We start from the raw sequence: 21,733 nt of genomic DNA, 5'->3' as shown, positions 1-21,733 counted from the left end.
AAAACAAAGACACTCAAAAAGGTATCTGCATCCCCATGTCCATTGCAGCATTATTTATAATAGCCAAGACATGGAAACAACTTATGTGTCCATCGATGGATGAATGGATAAAGAAAATATGCCATATAAATGAAATGAAATATTTTTCAGCCATTTAAAAAAAAAAAAAAGAAAAAAAAAAGAATCCTGGCCTGTGTGGCTCAGTTGGTTGGTTGAGTATAGTTCTATGCACCAGGAGGTTACCAATTCTATTCTTGGTCAAGGGCATTGCCGGGGTTACAGGCTGCATTCCTGGGAGGGGGCATGCAAAAGGCATCGTTTAGATGATGTTTCTGGTTCTATCACATTGATGTTTCTCTCTCTCCCCCTCTTCCTTCCTCTCTAAAAATCAATAAACTATTCTTTAAAGGGAAAAAAAAAATTCTGCCATTTAGGACACGGATAGGCCTTGAGGGCTTTATGCTAAGTGAAATACCTCAGAGAAAGATAAATACCATATGATATGTAGAATCTAAAAAACAAACAAACCAAAAAACCCAAACTCATAGATACAGAAAGCAGTTTGGAGGTTGCCAAAAGCGGAATAGGAGATGAGCAAAATGGGTAAAGAGGGTCAAAAGCTACAAACTTTCAGTTATAAAATAAGTCCTGCAGCCCTAACCGGTTTGGCTCAGTGGATGGAGCGTCGGCCTGCGAACTGAAAGGTCCCAGGTTCGATTCCGGCCAAGGGCATATACCTTGGTTGCGGGCACATCCCCAATAGGAGGTGTGCAGGAGGCGGCTGATCGATGTTTCTCTCTCATCGATGTTTCTAACTCTCTATCTCTCTCCCTTCCTCTCTGTAAAAAATCAATAAAATATATTAAAAAAATAAAAAAATAAGTCCTGTAATGTAATGTACAGCATGGTGACTATAGTAAATAATACTGTATTATATATTTGAAGTTGATATGAGAATAGATCTTTAAAGTTCTCATCAAGAGGAAAAGATTTAAAACAATAGGAAGTGATGGATATTAATTAGACTTATTATGATGATCTTTTGTGTGTGTGTGTGTGTGTGTGTATAAAATCACTTTATTATATACCTTCAAGTAATATGTTATATGTCAACTATATCTCAATTTTTAAAAATTCATATGTCAGTGTATAACAAAGAATCAAGAGTATACCTGTGCACCAAGGTCCTTCATGTAGGGCCCAAGTTCACTAAATAGATCATATCCTTGATGAAAGAAGGCCAAGTGGGCATACATAAAGGATAACATCTAATAGAAGAAAAAAAGATTAGCATTTTAAAATCAATTCTTAGATAAACAATTCAAAATTCTTAAAAATCCTTATCCTACCTAATGTTTGAAATTATTCCACAAGAGACCAAAATATCAAACCTATTTAAAATTAAACTGGATCATTTTTCTTAAAAGAGTATTTTAGAGCCTGGTTGGTATGGCTCAGTGGTTGAGTGTCGACCCATGAACCAAGAGGACCCCAGTTCAATTCCTGGTGAGGGCACATGCCTGGGTTGCGGGCTCGATCCCCAGTGGGGATTGTGCAAGAGGCAGCCGATAGATGTGTCTCTCTCATCGATGTTTCTATCTCTCTGTCCCTCTCTCTTCCTCTCTCTTTAAAATGAATAAAAAATATTTTTAAGAAGAAATAATATGCATAAAAAAGAGTGTTTTAGAAATACTTACAAATATGACAATTTTTATTTAAAAGAAATATCTAAACGGTTCAAAATTTTAATAATGCACCAAATTTTAATTGTTTGGACTATATCTAAATGATCAAAATTTTCATAGTAATAGTTCGAAGAATCAAGTTTTCAATAGCTCCACAAAATAACTAGGTACACTATGGAATATCTCTGTGACTTTCAACCAAATTCACTGGTGAAAACTTAAACTGCAAATAAGACATTAAAAGATTAAAAGGAGAAATATGAAGTACTCAAAATAAAACAAAACCATCACAAACACTTTACAACCTACTAGATTACCAAGCACAACCCAAAGTAGGGGAATGCTCATATTTGCTCAAGATACCAAAATAAAATGAGTCAACAGACTTTGCTATGGAGGTTTCTTTCTACTCATTCCAAAAATCTAAAATGTCATTCATGGATTGAGATTTTTTTCCAAATTTCTTATATTTTACCTATACATGAGAGAAAAATCACCTCTACTTTTATTAGTTAAGTTGGCACATGAGAAAGAAATAAACAATTCAATCAAATAATCAATATTAAAAGAATCCTCTAACAACCATGTTATTTTTAGCAAGATGACCCATGTTTAATTCTCTGAAATCTAAAATAGATCATAAGGTTCATAGTACTTAAGAATTCTTCCAAAGAAAATTTTAAAGAGAAAAAAACAATTAAATAATACCCAAAGACAAAGCTCACTAAAAGATGATTGAACAATTTTGTGAATATTATAAAAAACACTGAATTATATTTTAAAAGGGGGTATATTAATAGCTACAACTACATAAAAATGTAAAATATGCCAGCACATCAAAACTCATATGCATATTAAAAAAATAAATGATGAACTAGGAAAACAACACATGACAAAGGGTTAATAGTCTTAATACATAAGAGAGGTTATAAATCAGTATAAAAAAGATGAACATGCCAAAAGATAAAGAGACAAAGGACATAAATAAGGAACTCAAGTGGACAAAAAATATATGGAAAAACTGTTCAAATTCATTTGAATTAAATAAAAGTAAAATTGAACAATCATATCACATTATCTACCCGATTATAACTAATACCCAGCATTGGTAAAAGATGGGGAAATGTTTACTTGCACGCACTACTGGTGGAAATGTTGTGCAACCCTTGAAATTTGACAGTATTTTTTTTAAGTCCTAATAAGTGTTTATACCAGGGGTCCTCAAACTACGGCCCACGGGCCACATGCAAATACAAATATTGTATTTGTTCCCGTTTTGTTTTTTTACTTCAAAATAAGATATGTGCAGTGTGCATAGGAATTTGTTCATAGTTTTTTTTTTTAACTATAGTCCGGCCCTCCAACCGTCTGAGGGACAGTGAACTGGCCCCCTGTTTAAAAAGTTTGAGGACCCCTGGTTTATACCCTTTGACTAAGTAATCTCTTGTTTTTATTTATACTAAGGAAATAATCATATTATTCATTTGAACAGTCATTATAATGTTATACTTTAATGTCAAAAACATGAAAATTACTTAAAAATCCACTAATGAGTGAAGTTAATGTATGGCATATTCAAAGTCAGCAACCTATGATTAGCAAACTATATCTACCAATTGTATTTTGATGGCTTATGAGCTAACAATGGTTTTACATTTTGAAATGGTTGAAAGAAAATGAAAAGACATCAAATTCATGATGCATGAAAATTATATGAAATTAAAATTTCCATGTCCATAAAGTTTTATTAGAACATAGCCATGTCATTCATTTATATATTATCTATGGCTGCTTTCTGATAACAGCAGCACAGCTTGAGTAGATGTGAAACAGACCATATTGCTCACAAAACCTAACATATTTACTACCTAGCCCTTCAAAAATAAAAGTTTGCTCACCCCTGGTAAATTCACATGGTGGAGCTCTGCCTGGCAACAAAAGTCATCATTGCATAAAAAATATTTTAATGGCATCTGATGATTTTGGAGTGTATTAGTGAAAAAAGAAAGTGATGAAACAGTATACAGAAATTATTCCTATTTTCTTTAAAAAATTAAATGCAATTTTTAAAAAGTATATAGAAATGTTCACATATACATACATACATACAGAAAAAGAGAAAAAAAGACAAAGATATAAACCAAGATATTAACAGTGGTTCTCCCTTGGTGGTAAGATTTATAAGTATTTTTATTTATTTCTTCATGCATTTTATTTTCCAATTTCCTATAACTAACATACATTACTCTCAATCAGAGGAGGTAGATGTAAACCAAAAGTAAAATGTAATTATCAGATTAAAAAATAACAAATATATCTATACTAGAGGCCTGGTGCACAAAAATGTGTGCACTGGGGGGGGGGGGTCCTTGTGCCCTCTCGAAGTCTGGGACCCCTCGGGGGATGTCCACCTGCTGGCTTAGGCCCGCTCCCCAGGGGATCAGGCCTAAACTGGCAATCAGACATCCCTCTGGCAGCCCAGGAGCCCTCGGGGGATGTCCACTTGCCAGCGGGGAGTAGGCCTAAGCTGCAGTCGGACATCCTTAGCGCTGCTGAGGAGGTGGGAGAGCCTCCCGCCACCACCGCTGTGCTGTCAGTTGTCAGCCTGGCTTGTGGCTGAGCAGATCTCCCCCTGTGGGAGCGCACTGACCACCAGGGAGCAGCTCCTGCATTGAGCATCTGACCCCTGATGGTCAGTGTGTGTCATAGTGACCAGTCATTCCCAGTCATTCTGCTGTTAGGGTCAATTTGCATATTACCCTTTTATTATATAGAATAAAGGCCTGGTGCACTGGTGGGGGACAACTGGTTTGCCCTGAAGGGTGTCCCGGATAAGGGTAGGGATCCCACTGAGGTGCCTGGCCAGCCTGGGTGAGAGGCTGAGGGCCATTTTCAGGCTGGCCACATCCCCTTCATGCTGGGGGTCCCCACTGGGGTGCCTAGCCAGCCTGGGTGAGGGGCTGATGGCTGTTTGCAGGCTGGCCAGCCCCTCAGTGCGGACCCTCACCCCATGGGGGTGTGGCCAGCCTGGGTGAGGGGCTGATGGCTGTTTGCAGGCTGGCCAGCCCCTCAGTGCGGACCCTCACCCCATGGGGGTGTGGCCAGCCTGGGTGAGGGGCTGAGGGCTGTTTGCAGGCTGGCCAAGACCCCCAGTGGGGACCCTCACCCCATGGGGGTGTGGCCAGCCTGGGTGAAGGACTGAGGACCGTTTTCAGGCTGCCCACAGCCCCTTCAGGGTGGGGGGGTGCCTGGCCAGCCTGGGTGAGGGGCTGATGGCCGTTTTCAGGCTGGCCACGCCCCATGGCGACCCAAGCTCCCAGCCTCTTTTTTTTTTCCTTTTTTTTCTGGGATTTATTGATCTTGTATAATTGAAACTTTGTAGCCTTGAGTGGAGCCGAGGGCCGGCCAGGACAGGCAGGAAGCTTGGCTTCCTCCATCGTTGGGGCAACCCAAGCCTCCTGCTCGCTCCAGCCCCGTGGCCGCCACCATGTTAGCTGGGTTAATTTGCATACTCGCTCCTGATTGGCTTAAGGGCGTGGCTTGAGAGTGGGCGGAGGGATGGTTAATTTGCATGTTTCTCTTTTATTATATAGGAGGATACACAAAATTTAGGAAAAATATACATAGGGATAAGAATGAAGAGCAATTTAAGTATACCCTTTCAGAGAAAAAAAAATAGTGTCAGTGAACGAAGTCAGACAGGAAAAATTATTTCTAAGATTTTCAAAATATAAAAGTGTAATGCCATATCACTACCATTCCCTGCCCATTTACTTATTAACTTTAAAACAAAAAATAAGAAAAAAAATCAATGTCAACATGGGTGCAGAAGCTAAGGGGGAAAAAAGTGATCCTTAATTTTCATCCCATTTGTTTTCTAACTGCACACCAAAGAACAAACCTAAAGGCTGATACATTATCAGCAACCCTAGGGAAAAAATTCTCTAAATGCTGACTATGTATGCCCTGAATCTTAAATATTTAAATGTCTGATTTAAGGAGATCAGTGTATTAAGTGATGAGACACACACAAATAACTATAAGATGACAGAGACAAAAAAGTGGATGACATATAATTAGTACAAAAAGATAAATAAAAAGATTAATTATAAACCTGGAATAAATATGTACATACACACACATACACACGCTTCTTTCAACACTTAAATATGTACATGTAATTTCATATTAAAATATTTAAAACATCATTTCAATAAATATCTTACTGATTTTAGGATTTCTGATCTCCTTTTTGATTGAAGGACATTAATCTGAGGGAAAATACACTTGGTTAATCATCCACACATTATTTTAAAAACTAATCCATAATGCAATATTGTAAAAGTTGTTATTTAACATTTCTCCTAAAAAGTAAATAAAAACAAAATTCAAAATTTTCACCCTTCACCCTACTTTTTGTGAAAACTGTTAGGACAAACATACCAATGAAATTCTAATCCATTTTTGATCTCAAAGAAAAACTGGCTGAGTTTAAATCATAATATTATAGTACTAAAACTATCATTTTGATAGATATTTAAATTTCTTAGAATTCCGTCTTTTCCCCACCTTTCTTACCTGATTTGCTCATCAAGACCTTTCAACATATATCCTAATGAAACTGTCATCACTTTTACCACTATCATCAACCACCATCATATCTCTTCTAGACTACTGCAATAGTCTATGAACTAGTGTTTCAGCTCTTGACTTCCTACAATCCATTCAGCAACCAGAGTGATCTTTTTAAAATGTAAATAAGATCATGTTCCATCTAGCTTGAAACTTTCCAACTCCCTACCACAGCCTTCAAGATCCTTTGTGATTGGCCCCTGCCTACCTTGCCAACCTACTTTTCTACCACTTTCCCCTTTTTTCTTTAATATATTTTTATTGATTTCAGAGAGGAAGGGAGAGATAGAAACATCAATGATGAGAGAGGATCATTGATCGACTGCCTCCTGCACACCCTACACTGGGGATCAAGCCCGCAAACCAGGCATATGCCCTTGACCGGAATCGAACCGGCAACCCTTCAGTCCTCAGGCCAGCACTCTATCCACTGAGCCAAGCCAGCCAGGGCCACTTTCCCCTTTTGTGTTCAACCACAACCCAATACTACTCCCACCTCAATGCCTGCATACTGGCTGTTCGAACTTCATGTTAAGATAGTTTAAATACTATCTCTTTACAAAGGTCTAAAGTAGGCCCATACACACTCTCTAGTATATCAACCCTATTTATTTTATTCACTAGAGACCAGGTGCACAAAATTCGTGCACTCGGGGGGGGGGGGGTGTCTCTCAGCCTGGCCTATGTCCTCTCGCAGTCCAGAAGCCCTCGGGGATGTCTGACTGTGGGCTTAGGCCAGCCGTGGGCAAACTACGGCCCGCGGGCCGGATCCAGCCCGTTTGAAATGAATAAAAATAAAAAAAAAAGACCGTACCCTTTTATGTAATGATGTTTATTTTGAATTCATATTAGTTCACACAAACACTCCATCCATGCTTTTGTTCCGGCCCTCCGGTCCAGTTTAAGGACCCATTGTGGCCCTCGAGTCAAAAAGTTTGCCCACCCCTGGCTTAGGCCCACAGGGAGTGGGCCTAAACCCATCAGTCGGACATCTTTAATGCTGCTGTGGAGGCGGGAGAGGCTCCTGCCACTGTCGCTCTACTCTCCAGCCTTGAGCCTGGCTTCTGGATGAGCAGTGCTCCCACAGAGCACACTGACCATAAGGGGGAAGCTCCTGCACTGAGCGTCTGCCCCCTGGTGGTCAGTGCGCATCATAGCAACTGGTCGTTCTGGTCGATTTACATATTAGCCTTTTATTATATAGGATAGCAATAATTAACTACCTTATATGTTCTTCTTTTGTTTAATTTTAAAAATATTTTTTATTAATTTTTAGAGAAAAGGGAGAGGAAGAAAAAGAAACATTGATGTGAGAGTGGAACACTGATCAGCTGACTCCTGCACATCCCCTTCAGGGGATCAAACCTGAAAACCAGAAATGTGCCCTGACCAGGAATCCAACCAGCAACCTTTTGGTACACAGGATGACGCCCAACCAACTGAGCCAGGGCCCTTATATTTTCTTATGTATGTCTTTTCCCCAGCTAAAGTGTAGCTCTGTGAGATGAAGGCCTTGCCTTATTTCCAGGTGTATTCTCCAAGTGGTATGTAGTAAGTACTCAATAAATATTTGTTAAATAGATTTTAAATAAATATTTTAATTAGATTAAACTTACTAAAAGATCAGTAAATTATGAACTTTGCATTTTGTGGTATGTCTCCCAACTCTCGAAATTCATAAACAAACACTTTATTTTTGTCTGTTATTATATATCAATTTAGTAAAATAAAATCATTGAAAAGAATCATTCACTTTTTAGTAATATTGTCAAAAGACTGCAGAATACCTGCCTTTTTAATATGTTCTTCTCACTGATTATTCTGTCTGTTGATTTATAAAATAATTTTAAAGCACTGATCAGAAAACAAAAACAGACCAAGAAATACCCAAATATATTTGCTTAACTAAGCCCTAGTTTCTTCTGCTTATCTCTTTCAAGGCCTATTTAGTTTTGAGAACTAAAATATTAACTTTCAAATATTCTAAGTAAAATTAGAGGCTACAGATAACCTATTATTCAAACTCTGAAAAATGTTAAAAGTGCCTTTGTTTTGTTTGTTTTTTTGCCTTGTCTGTTAATGAAAAACAGCATTTACTTAGGGGAATAAAAGTAAATTCAAGCCCTCACTGGTTTGGCTCAGTGGATAGAGTGTTGACCTGCAGAATGAAGGGTCCCGGGTTCGATTCCGGTCAAAGGCACATACCTCGGATGCAGGTTCCTGGTCCTGGTCCCAGTCCCAGTCCCGGGCATGCCGGAGGCAACCAATTGATGTGTCTCTCTCACATCAGTGTTTCTCTCTGTCTCTCCCTCTCCTTTCTACTTTCTCTAAAAATCAATGGAAAAATATCCTCAGGTGAGGATTAAAAACAAAAAACAAACAAACAAAAACATACAAATAAAAAACAAATGGGGGGGAAAAAGTAAACTCAAATATTTAGAGAAGCTAAATCATGAAAACTTTTATAAATCTGGATATTTATTACTTAACATTCTCTAAAACACTTTGGCCATATAATGACACAACAGTTCTCATCAGAAAAATCAAACAAACTAATAGTTAAAGGGAAGTTGGAACTCTTAACAAAACTATTGGATGGACACCAAAGAAAATGGAAAATTTATATGTGTTTGAAAATAATGAATATTTTAGCTGTATCCCCCTTCCCAAATTAAATTTAAAATCAAGCTATTTGGCCCTGGCCAATGTTGATCAGTGCTTAGAGCATCCGCCCATACCCCAAAATGTCGTGGGTTCAATTCCCAGTGAAGGGCATGTACCTGTGTTTCAGGTTCAATCCCTGCCCCTCAGTGTATGTGCAGGAGGCAACCAATTAATGTCTCTCTCTCACATTGCTGTTTCTCCCCTTCCCTCCCTTCCACTTTCTCTAAAAATCAGTGGGAAAAAAATATCCTCAGGTAAGGATTAAGAAAAAAAAATTAAGCCATTCGTTCTCTCACAAAACATGCATTACCTATTTTCCAGCCACCACACTAGAGGGAAAGGATACAATCTAGGAGTAGAAAAGACATATAAATAAATAATTAGAATAAATGGGTTAAGTGCTCCAACAGCAATGTGTATGACAATATTAGTGCAGCACAGAGGAGGCAGAGGCAAAAATAATTCACTTTGCATGGAGAAATTTGAGTAACTCTGACCACAGAACAGAGAATGAATTAATAATGGGGGTAGTAAAAACAATGCAAGAAAGATCAACTGCATGAGAACATCTTAATACTCTAGATTAAAAAAAAACAACAGTAAGAACTTGTGTGAGGGCTACAGCAAGAGTGAGAGAACAGCCCTAACTGGTTTGGCTCAGTGGATAGAGCATCAGCCTGCGGACTGAAGGGTCCCAGGTTCGATTCAGGTCAAGGGCATGTACCTTGGTTGTGGGCACATCCTCAGTAGGGAGTGTGCGGGAGGCAGCTGAATTGATGTTTCTCTCTCATCAATGTTTCTAACTCTCTATCCCTCTCCCTTTCTCTCTGTAAAAAATCAATAAAAAAATATATTAAAAAAAAGAGTGAGAGAACAGATTTAAGAGGTACACAGAACTTTTCAAGGCAGTTTTGGTTGTTAGATATAGTAGCTGAGGATGAGGGGAATATCTGATATAATCCTCCAAATCTGAACTTCTATGATTTAAGAGGGTGTTACTATTCAGTTAGGAAAGAACAAAAAGAAGCTGTTTAGGAAGAAGATTTAAGCTTTGGACACAAAAAGAATGAGGTACTTATGTGGAAAAGAAAAAAAAAAGAATCTGTCATCTCTATAAGGTGGTAATTCAAGCAAGGGAGCATGATGAGACTGTCAGAGAAATTATAGTCAGAAAAGAATAGAACCAAAGATAAAACCTGAAAAAGAGAGTGAAAAGGTGGGCAAAGGAGAGAAGTCCATGGTAGAAATGGAAAAGAAACAGATGATGATCATCTAAAAATGGTTAAAGATAAATCAAGATTAAAGTATATTTCAAGGAGAGTATGGCCTAAATTTTCAGTGAAACATAACGGTCAAGTTGGATAAAAACTAAAAAGTATCTAATGAATAACACTAGCATGAGCATTTTAGTGTAATGGTATAGGAAGACTGAGAACTCATACTACCACAGGAAGTGGTATGAATGGGAGGTAGGTAACAGAAGACAGAACATACAGACTACTCTCTTCTAGAAGCCTTTCATTAATAAAGGTAGTTTACTTCACTCCTTTAAAATTTAACTTTCCACTCATTAAACGGGAACTTAAGAGAAAAAAATCTTAGTCACTTTCTACTATTCTGCAAAGTTATCTGATTAGTTTTTAATCACTAGCTTATATACTGTTATTTATGTATTGCTTTAAGAAATAGTCTGTGATCATCATTAAGTCAACAATTTCTGGGGACTCACTGCTGTTTTACAACACTCCATGATCTATAGGGACACATAATGTACATGTGAAATAATGTATAATGTGTGCCTTCATTTTACATTTCTCTCAAATTTCTTTAGAGACCTATTACCTTCAAATTGGTTTCAATTATACTTTGGACCAGAAGACCACCAGGCAACTTACCAGACACTGATCTCTAGTTTTAAAAAGCAGCACCTAGTCCTAACACAAAACATGAGAATACTACTTCTAGAAATATTTTTCATTTGGCAATACAGTGAGCCTTAGTACCTCTAGAATCTACCCTAAAGAAATAATCAGAAATGTGGCAAGGAAGATCTGTATGCAAAGATGTTATCACCACTTAAAATTATTGAAAACTATATTTTCACTACTGCCAGTAAAAATGGCAACACTAAAAATGTCTCAATCGAATATTAATTAAATTAACACAGCAACTCCACAAAATAAAATATAGCAATTAAAAATGCTTTTTACAACATTTTAAATGGAGGAAAGTATAAAGTTAACTTAAAGGGGAAGAAATCACAAGCAGAGTTATACATATCCACAGAGAGACAGATATACAAACAAGTGAATTTTTTCACAAAATTTTGGTTTAATTTTAAACTAAAAAAATACATTATTTTCAGTGCAACCACTCAAAAGTAAGACATGTTCATTAAGCATTTTTCTTAATCTTTACTGTTGAAAGTATTACAGATGTCCCCTTTTTATCCCCAGTTGACCCCCTCCACCTAGTAAGCATTTTTTAATAAATATACCTGAAGAACGTAGTCGAGGGCTATATGTCGAAAACATTTTCTTGTTGCTGTCAGAATGTTTGTGGCTTCTTCAACTTCGTGCTGTTTGTTTCTCTGTACTTGAGCATTTTTCACTAGTGCATTTTCTTTCTCTTCACTGACTTTTTCAAATTGCTTCTTGGCATCTTTGAATTTTCTAAGATCTCTAAAAAATAAAAAGTTAAACTTTATAAAATTTTCTTGATCAAAAATTTTAGCAAAAGCACTTAGAATTTAATTTTTATGTTCCTCTACTTATTTGATTCACTGTGCAATAACACTCAATAGTTCTTCTGACTACAATATATATTGTTTTCAATTATATATGATTCCCAAGATAGTCACCTAACATTTCCTTACTTAGATCTATGAATTTGAGGTGAAAATAAATTATCAAATTAACATTACAGAAACATAAAAGGCAAAGTTAATTTTTCCCCCTAAAAACAAATTCAGGGACATGTATCATTATTTAAACAAATGATTTTTAAGTAGTAGTATACATAAAAATCACCACAGAGAACTTGTTAAAAATGCAAATTTAACATGCAAATGTCATCTCCTCTTCCAGAGATTACAATTCATTAGTCTTTGTGATGAATCATAGAAATCTTTGTGGGGAGGAGGGAGTGGGTGTTAAGACACACCCTTGGTTTTACTGCTATGGGTGGTCTCAGACCACACTTTAAGAAACAACATTCATTTCTTGTTGAAGGGAACCACTGGCCCAAAGGATATGAATGTATTCTTAAAACACAAATTTATAATGCTTTCTCAAAGAATTCTTGTACCCATAAAGGATAACAGTATCCATTTCAATAGTGTGAAAATCTGAAATCCTTGATTTCATTAATAATCTTAGGTAAGCATATAATATCACTTTGCTTTTACTTTTTCTATCAGGGAAGTCGGCAAAATAACTTGAAGACAATTTAAAAATAATAATAATAAAGTTTACCTAAGAAAGAACTCTTGTAAGAAGCCATCAACTGCCATGTATACATTCTATCAGGACATTCTGAATATTAGCCTATTATGAAGTAATTTATAAAGAATCTGCAAGACATCACCTCCACTATAACAATTCTAACCTATTAAAATGGCAATGCTTATATTTCTGTGATCTGCCACTATTTACAGCTCATAACATCTATAATTTATCCTGAATACTGTATTATCATCAACTTTATCTGTAACTGAATATAATTTTCAGTCAGGAATTAAAAGAGGAAATCTGAATTATTAGTGTGAAAAAAGAAAAGTTGGATATTTTTTAGAAATGTAATGAATGTGACACGAAAAGCTCATATGTAGCAAAACTCATGCACTTTCATTAGTCATTCCCATATATTAACTACTCTTCAAAGAAAATACCATATTGAGAGAATGCAAAATTTAATATCAACTATAATAACTGATAATATTTCAACTACTCTTGAGGTTTGCTTTGATTGTGAAAGGTCATTGGATTATTTACATTTATTTATTTAATTAATAACAATTCTAGCTATGTATCTTGAACACATCTTTCACAGCATAAATGATTCACTATAAGGCATTAAGTCTGATTCTATATAAAATACTTCTGGAAAAAGTGCAATATACATTTCACAAAGCAAAACCAAAAAAGCTCTAATATTTTTGTAATTCATTATTTCTTCCATATTTCTCTCCAAAGATACCAACTTCTATATGTAATAATTAACTAAATGCTTTACTTTTTCCTTCACTGCAATTGACTTACTCTTTAACAAAGTTCTGAAGCTGTGCCTTAATTGATCTCTGAGTTTGGTCAAATAGGATCTAAAAGATAAAATGTAACATTAAACAATTAGAAAAGTAAATAAAATAATTTTCTTGTAGTACTGTAATTATCACATCCCTCTAGCAATACTCCAATTTCTAATAACACCTATATTTCTAATTCAAGAATATATAAAAAGATAAGCATTTAGAAAGAAAAACTGATTTTCAAACAAATTTCATTTCTAAAAAATAGAATCATTGTTATATACAATGGAAATCAAATCTGCTTTACTATTTAAGTAAAATGCTCAAACAGTAGAGCAATTTATTTCCTTAATTTTAATTCAGGCTTTGGAAGGTAATCTAAAAGAGTAATTCAAATTTCACTCCATCCACAACAGAAATTTCTTAATCTTGTATATCAAAACACACCAAATAAAAACAAATCCACAACTACCTTATATCTCAATTAATGGTTACTCATTTGGGAAGAACTCAGGATTTAAATGTTTTATATTCTGAGTTCAAGTAAACACTGTATAGTCCTTAGGTTAAATAATTGCTAAGGTTAGAGACAGGAACAGAATTTTATTTCTCACAATATTTTGCCTCACTTAAAAGGACATCACATATTTAACTTTGATAGCTCTATGTGTGGTAAATTTCACAGGGCTAGTCATGGGAATTTGAAGTACTTTCATAATTTATAGATATACTTCATTTATAATTAGAAACAGATGTCAAATGAACAGGCATAAAAATCAATATTCAAAATAGAAAGAAAATCTTGTGTCCTTCTAATGAAAAACAGTCACATTCTCTGAAATCTTATTAGCAAAGTCCTATCTTCTCACCTAAAAACCAAACACACACACACACACACACACACACACACACACACACACACAATGTAGATTGAGTCCAGAGTTCCAAAATCTGTCAATTTACTTCCAGAGAGAGAGAAAAAATTTTTTTCTATATTATGTTAAACCTAAAGAAAAAAAAGGAAATAAAAATCAGAATGGAAGTCAACAAACAGAAAACAAAATCAATAGCCAAAAATCAATGAAACCAAAGCTTAGTTCTTTGAGAAGATCTGTAAAATTGATTAACCTCCAGCCAAAGTGAACAGGAAAAAAAAGAAGTGACAAATTTCAAATATTAACTTTACCCAGATTCTACAGATTATTACAAAGGAAAACCAGGGACCCTGGCTGGTATGACTCAGAGTTCGGAGCACTGGCCCACCCACCAAATGTCAGGGGTTTGATTCCCAGTCAATGACACTCACCTGGATTGCTGGTTTGCTTCTCCTCCCCACCCCTTTCGAGGCACATGTGGGAGGCAACCAGTTCTCTCTAACATTGATCTCTCTCTCTCTCCCTCAACACTTCCCTCCTCCCATCCCTCCCTCCCTTCTACTCTCTCTGAAAAGCAATGGAAAACTACCCTCAAGTGAGGATTAACAACAACAAAGAGATGAAAACAAGGGGATTTGGGGAATTTCATGCCTGTAAATTCAACAGATGAGATGACTAAATTCTTTGAAAGACAAAAATTATCAAAGCTCACTCAAGAAGAAAATTAGTGCCGAAACCGGTTTGGCTCAGTGGATAGAGCGTCGGCCTGCGGACTGAAAGGTCCCAGGTTTGATTCCGGTCAGGGGAATGTACCTTGGTTGCGGGCACATCCCCAGTAGGAGATGTGCAGGAGGCGGCTGATCGATGTTTCTCTCTCATCGATGTTTCTAACTATCTCTCTCCCTTCCTCTCTGTAAAAAAATCAATAAATTTTTTTAAAAAAAGAAGAAAATTAGTAACCGAAACAGAATTAAAGAAGTAGAATCTATACTTTAAAACCTATCCTATATTATAAAGAACTAATATGCTAATTAGACCGGATGGTGGAACAATCTTCCAGAAAAACCTTCTCGACTGACCAGTGGGCAGGTGGCGGGGCAGCCAGGTCCCGAGGGCCTATGCACGAATTTCATGCATCGGGCCTCTAGTATCTTACAAAGTTAAAACTAAATTTACATAAAACCTAGCAATTCCACTCCTATGTATTGCCCAAGAGAAATAAAAGCTTAGGTATACCAATGGTTATTGCAATTTCATTCCCGATTGCCAAAAACTGGAAACAACCCAAATGTCTTTGAAAAAGCAAGCCATGGTACATTCATACAATGAGATACTACTCAGCAACAAAAAGGCACAACTATTAATACATGCAAAAATATGGATGAATCTCAATGCATTTTGCTAAGTAAAATAAATCATTCAAAAGGCTACAAACTGTATGATTACATTTATATTACATTTAGAAAAAGGCAAAACTATAGGGATTGAAAACAAATCAGCAATTTCCAGTGGTAAGGCGTGGGAGGAAGGGCTGACAAACAATAGGGTATTTAAGGGTACTAGAGGCCCAGTGCACAAAATTCGTGCACAGGGGAGAGGGGAGTCCCTCAGCCCAGCCTGCGCCCTCTCGCAGTCTGGGACCCCTCGCTCCTTACTACCTGCCTGCTCACTGTTCCTTACTGCTCGGCTCGCTGCTCCTTAGTGCTGTCACAGAGGCAGGAGAGGCTCCCACCACTGCTGCTACACTCGCCAGTTGTGAGCCTGGCTTCTGGTTGAGCGGTGCTCGCCCTGTGGGAGCGCAGTGACCACTGGGGGCAGCTCCTGCATTGAGTGTCTGCCCCCAGGTGGTCAGTGCACATCATAGAGACTGTTCGTTCTGGTCATTTCACCATAACGGTCACTCAGGCTTTTATTATATAGATTTTAAGTTAACGGAACTGCATCTTCATTGTGAATACAGACCCAACCATATGCTTGTGTCAAAACTCATAAAGCTGTATACCACAAAGAATTAATTTTGTTATATTAAAATTTTAAGATAACATTAAAATATGAAGAACAGGATACATATGAACCAACAGATTTTTAAAAGAATTAAGAAACAAACAACATGACTTTGTAGGGAGTGGCTATAGGGTTAAGCCTCGGACTGACCTGTTGGCAAAGCCACAAACAAGTCCCAGCTTAGAGGGCACAGCCCTCTTAGCATAATTAGGCTTGACCTTATGAAGCTCCCTAGATCTTTTCTAGGTAGCTAATGGGCTGAAGGAGATGCAGCAAGTGCCGCCAAAACAAGTAAAACTCACAAGAACATTATAACTATGGTGACCACTACCTTGCTTACCTCTGGCTATAAAATAAAGGCTCAGCTTGCTGTCTGGATCTCTCTCTGTGGCCTCAGCCAGGCACAGGAAGATTCACCTAGACCCAGCTTATTCTCATTGTCTGTCTTTTCTACATCCTTCGCCGTCCCCCCTCAGGCTCAACCAAACCCTTGGCTGTGCTGGCACGGCACAATGACTAATGAGGTTAACTGAAAGGACAGATGCAGAAACATAAAACCAACAAGAAGAAAATAATCATTAACAACATTTATGAAAACTGCCATTAATAGGGGACAAAGCAAGAGTATGGCATCATATAGAACATGTTCTCTGAACTCAATGAAATTATGCTGATAGATCTAAAAATATCCTCTCTTTCTCTTTCTCTCTCTCTCTCTCTCTCTCTCTCTCTCTCTCTCTCTCTCTCTCACACACACACACACACACACACACACACTCACACTATATTATTCCATTTATATGAAGTTATAAAAAAAGAAAAACTAGTCATAAAAAACACAGAACAGTACTTGCCTCAGGAGTGCGGGTTGGAATTGTTTGAGAAGAGGTATGAGAAAACTTTCTGGGGAACGGTAATGATCTTTATCTTTTTAAAAATTTGGGTTACACTAATGCATTTATCAAAATTTGTTGGTTGGTACCCATAAGACATGCATTTAGCTATATTTAAATTTTACCTCAAAATTTAAAAAAACTGTAAAAAATATTAAACTCACAAATTATGCATGGGAATGTAAGGGTTAAATATATTGTTGTCTCTAAATTATTTTGAACTACACATCAATAACAGATCTAGAATAGGTAGATTGTTGCATGGATAGAAGGGAGGATAAATAGATAAATATGCAATAAAGCAAAACTAGGGTGTCTCAAAAAATGTATACACACACTTTGAATAATTTTAAAGGCAGTGTTCATTAAAATACATTTCATTAACAAAACTGAGCCATCAGCTATTAAAGTGTATATACATTGTTTTGGGACACCCTGTATATCTAGCAGGCGAATATATGAATGTTTATTATAAAATTATTTCAACTTCCTATATAATAAAAGAGAAACATGTAAATTAACCATCCCTCCACTACACTCACCAACCAATTAGGAGTATACAAATTAACCTGACAAAGATGGCGGGTTAATTTGCATACGCAGGTGTCAAGTGCCCCGGGAGGTGACGGCAGCCGCAGGCTCCCAGGACCATTGCCGGCCCCTAGAGGTGAGGCTGGCCGCGCCTAGCCACGCCCGCGGGCTCCCAGGACCTTCACCGGCGGAGAGCAGAGCAGGAGAGTGGGTGGAGAACGGGGGGGGGTTTGGAGGACTTGGCAGAGCAGGAGGCCACTGGACATAGAGCAGAGCGAGAGAGAGAGGGCGGCTTGGAGGGCGTGCCTCCCTCTGTCACCCCAGTTTCCTCATCACAGCTGTGGAAACTGACAGCAGGGAGGAGGAAGTCCCACCCCCACAGAATCAGCCAGAATCAGCCGTTGGTCAGACAGCTCTCAGCGGCCTGACAGCCAGGACTCTCATTCACCTCCATCTCAGACCGTGACAATAGAGAGGTGGGACTATGTCTAAAGAATAACTGTTGATACAACATAGCTCTGCAGCTGAAAGATGCCGGCGTTATCGACAGAAAATGTCTGAAGAGCAACATGTGTCTGATCTTGAAAGAAGGCGGCACCTGCGACAGAATGCGGCGCCTTTTCAGCAAAAATGGAGTACATGAGGATGCAATTCTCGACCATAGTTGTGGTGGAATGACTGTTAGATGTGAATTTTGCCTATCACTAAATTTCTCTGATGAAAAACCATCCGATGGGAAATTTACTCGGTGTTGTAGCAAAGGGAAAGTCTGTCCAAATGATATACATTTTCCAGATTACCCGGCATATTTAAAAAGATTAATGACAAACGAAGATTCTGACGGTACAAATTTCATGGAAAATATTCATTCCATAAATAGTTATTTTGCGTTTGCTTCCATGGGTGCAAATATTGCATGACCACCAGGATAGCCATAGTGTTTTAGAATACACGGACAAGTTTATCACCGTACTGGAACTTTACATCCTTCAGATGGTGTTTCTCGGAAGTTTGCTCAACTCTATATTTTGGATACAGCTGAAGCTACAAGTAAAAGATTAGCAATGCTAGAAAACCAGGGCTGCTCAGAAAGACTCATGATCAACATCAACAACCTCATGCATGAAATAGATGAATTAACAAAATCATACAAGATGCTACATGAGGTAGAAAAGGAAGCCTAACCTGAAGCAGCAGCAAAAGGTATTGCTCCCACAGAAGTAACAATGGCAATTAAATATGATCGTAACAGTGACCCAGGTAGATATAATTCTCCCCGTGTAACCGAGGTTGCTGTCATATTCAGAAACGAAGATGGAGAACCTCCTTTTGAAAGGAACTTGCTCATTCATTGTAAACCAGATCCCAATAATCCAAATGCCACTAAAATGAAACAAATCAATATCCTGTTTCCTATATTAGATGCAATGACATATCCTATTCTTTTTCTACATGGTGAAAAAGGCTGGGGAACAGATATTGCATGAAGACTCAGAGACAACAGTGTAATCAACAATAATACCAGACAACATGTAAGGACACGAGTCACACAAATGCAGTATTATGGATTTCATCTCTTTGTGCGGGACATGTTCAATCCTATTTTAAATGCAGGAAAATTAACTCAACAGTTTATCATGGATTCATATTAAAAATGGAGGCCAATTGGATAAATTTCATCAAAGCAAGCTAATCTAAGTTGAGAGTTGAAAAATAAAGTGGCTTGATGGATTATCTCAAATCTAGATCTGAAAATAACAATGTGCCGATTGATAAAATTATAATACTTCCATCATCTTTTGAGGGTAGTTCCAGAAATATGCAGCAGCGATACCAGGATGTTATGGCAATTGTAACGAAGTATGGCAAGCCCGATTTATTCATAACCATGACATGCAACCCCAAATAGGCAGATATTGCAAACAATTTACAACGCTGGCAAAAAGTTGAAATCAGACCTGACTTGGTAGCCAGAGTTTTTAATATTAAGCTGAATGCTCTTTTAAATGATATCTGTAAATTCCATTTATTTGGCAAAGTAATAGCTAAAATTCATGTCAGTGAATTTCAGAAACGCTTGCATATTATTGATATTAGATAGTAAGTCCAAATTACACTCCTCTAATTCCCTTTCAATGTGCACGAATTTTGTGCACCGGGCCACTAGTCTAATAATAATCAGAAAAAGTCACTTCTCATCAAAAAAGAATTTGAAAACCCTTCTAAAAGAAAACGTCCTCACTGGTGAATTCTACCAAACATAATTCTACTCAAACTCTTCCCCAAAACATGGATTCTACCAGAAAACCTATTCATCAGAAAATTCTTATGAGGGACAAAACCAGACAAAGACATTCTAAGAAAAAAGAAAAGCTACAAAAAAATTATTAACAATACATAACAATGTATAAAAAGAATATGCACAAAGGAAAATACATCATGACCAACTGGGATTTATCCCAGAGAAGCAAGACTGATTTAACATTAAAAATCAATCAATATAATTCACCATGTTAACAGAAAAACTATATAATCATATCAATGTATGCAAAAAAACATTAGACAAAATCCAATATCCATTCCTAATAAAATTCCTCAGGAATTTGGGAATGGAAGGGTACTTCCTCACCCAATGAAGGGCACATATGAAAAACCTACAGCTGACATCATATTTAGTGGTGAAAGGGTACTTTCCTGCTACAATCAGGAACAAGGCAAGAATGTATGCTCTCAGCACTTCTACAGAATACTCTACCAGAAATAATAGCAATACCATCAAGCAGGAAAACTAAATAAAAAGTGGACACATCAGAAAGGAAGAATATAAAACTGCTTTTAATCCACAGGCTATATGGTTGACTATGTAGAAAATACTATGGAATATACAGAAAAATCTACTAGAAAGGTTGCAGAAACAAAGTCATATAAAAAAATCTATGGTATTTCTGTATATCAGCAATGACCAATTAGAAATTGTGAGCTTTTAAAAAAATGCAATTTATAATAGCATCCAAAATTAGGAAATGCTAAGGAATAAATTTGACAAAAGAGATGCAAGACTTGTAGAGTGAAAAATTAAATAAATGTACACATATTGAGTTTATGAATTAAAAACGATATTAATGTCAATTCTCATCAAATTGACCTATAGATTTGATGAAATCCTACTCCAAATTCCAGTAAGGCTTTATGTAGAAGTGAAATTTATATGAAAATGTGAAGAATCTAGAATAACCAACCAAAAAACATGGGCAAAGTTGGAATAAGTATACCTGATTTCAAAATATATTATGAAAGCTACTGTAATCAAGACACTTGTGGTATTAAAATAAAGATGGGAAAAAATATCAATGAAACAGAAAAATCCAGAAATGACTTTTTTTAAACAAAAGATGTCAATAGGGAAAAGATCATTTTTTTAAACAAATGGTGCTGAAACAAACAAGTGAAGAGTTATATGCCAAATAAGTGAACCTTGACCTTTACCATGCAACACACACAAATATTAACTTAGAATGGATCACAAATCTAAACTAAACACAGAATAAAATTTTAGTGAACTTGGGTTTGGCAAATATTTCTTAATAGAACACAAAAAGAAAACTATTTTTAAAAATCAATAAATTTACTTCACCAATATTTAAAACTTGCTCTTCAAAAGAAGTGCTACAAAAATGAAAAGGACAAGTCAAAGCCTGAGAGAAAATATATGCAAAACATTTATCTGACAAAAGATATACATGGAACATAGGAAGGACTCTTACAACTAAATAAGACAACACAGTATTTTAAATGGGTAAAAGATCTGACATTTCGCTAAAGAAGATACATAGATGGCAAATAAACACATGAAAAGATGCTCAGCATCATTAGTTAAGAAAATGCAAATTTAAACCATAATAAATTTAAGAGTGACCATAATAAGTGTTGACAATCATGTGAAGCAATTAGAACATTCATATTTTGCTAGTATAAAATGATGCAATTGACTTTCAAAAACAATTTCCAAATTTTTGGAGGTTCTCTTTAATGAAATTAAATTTTTTAGGAATTTAATATATAAAATAATATTAACATTATTATATACATTGATAAGTAAAGCAAAATAAAAAATTCATGTTTCCTTAATTTCTCTTAGCTGTGTACTTTTGTAGTCTTTGCTATATAAGTAATTTTGTAAAGAGTTACATATAATCCTACCTT

The 21,733-nt window shown here is 36.5% G+C and overlaps 1 protein-coding gene across 1 annotated transcript in view; it reads right to left on the bottom strand.

The window, feature by feature from the left end:
* Positions 1-21,733, bottom strand: part of ACAP2 (ArfGAP with coiled-coil, ankyrin repeat and PH domains 2) — a 144,185-nt gene that overhangs the window by 52,604 nt on the left and 69,848 nt on the right. The window contains 4 exon segments of the mRNA XM_023750495.1: positions 1,173-1,268; positions 5,912-5,956; positions 11,479-11,662; positions 13,241-13,299. Coding sequence (XP_023606263.1) covers positions 1,173-1,268; positions 5,912-5,956; positions 11,479-11,662; positions 13,241-13,299 — 384 coding nt within the window.

The sequence above is a fragment of the Myotis lucifugus genome, unplaced genomic scaffold, assembly GCF_000147115.1.
Source record: "Myotis lucifugus unplaced genomic scaffold, Myoluc2.0 scaffold_14, whole genome shotgun sequence".
Lineage (NCBI taxonomy): Eukaryota > Metazoa > Chordata > Mammalia > Chiroptera > Vespertilionidae > Myotis > Myotis lucifugus.
Note: the sequence above shows the minus strand (reverse complement) of the source record. Positions and strands in the feature narration are given on the sequence as shown.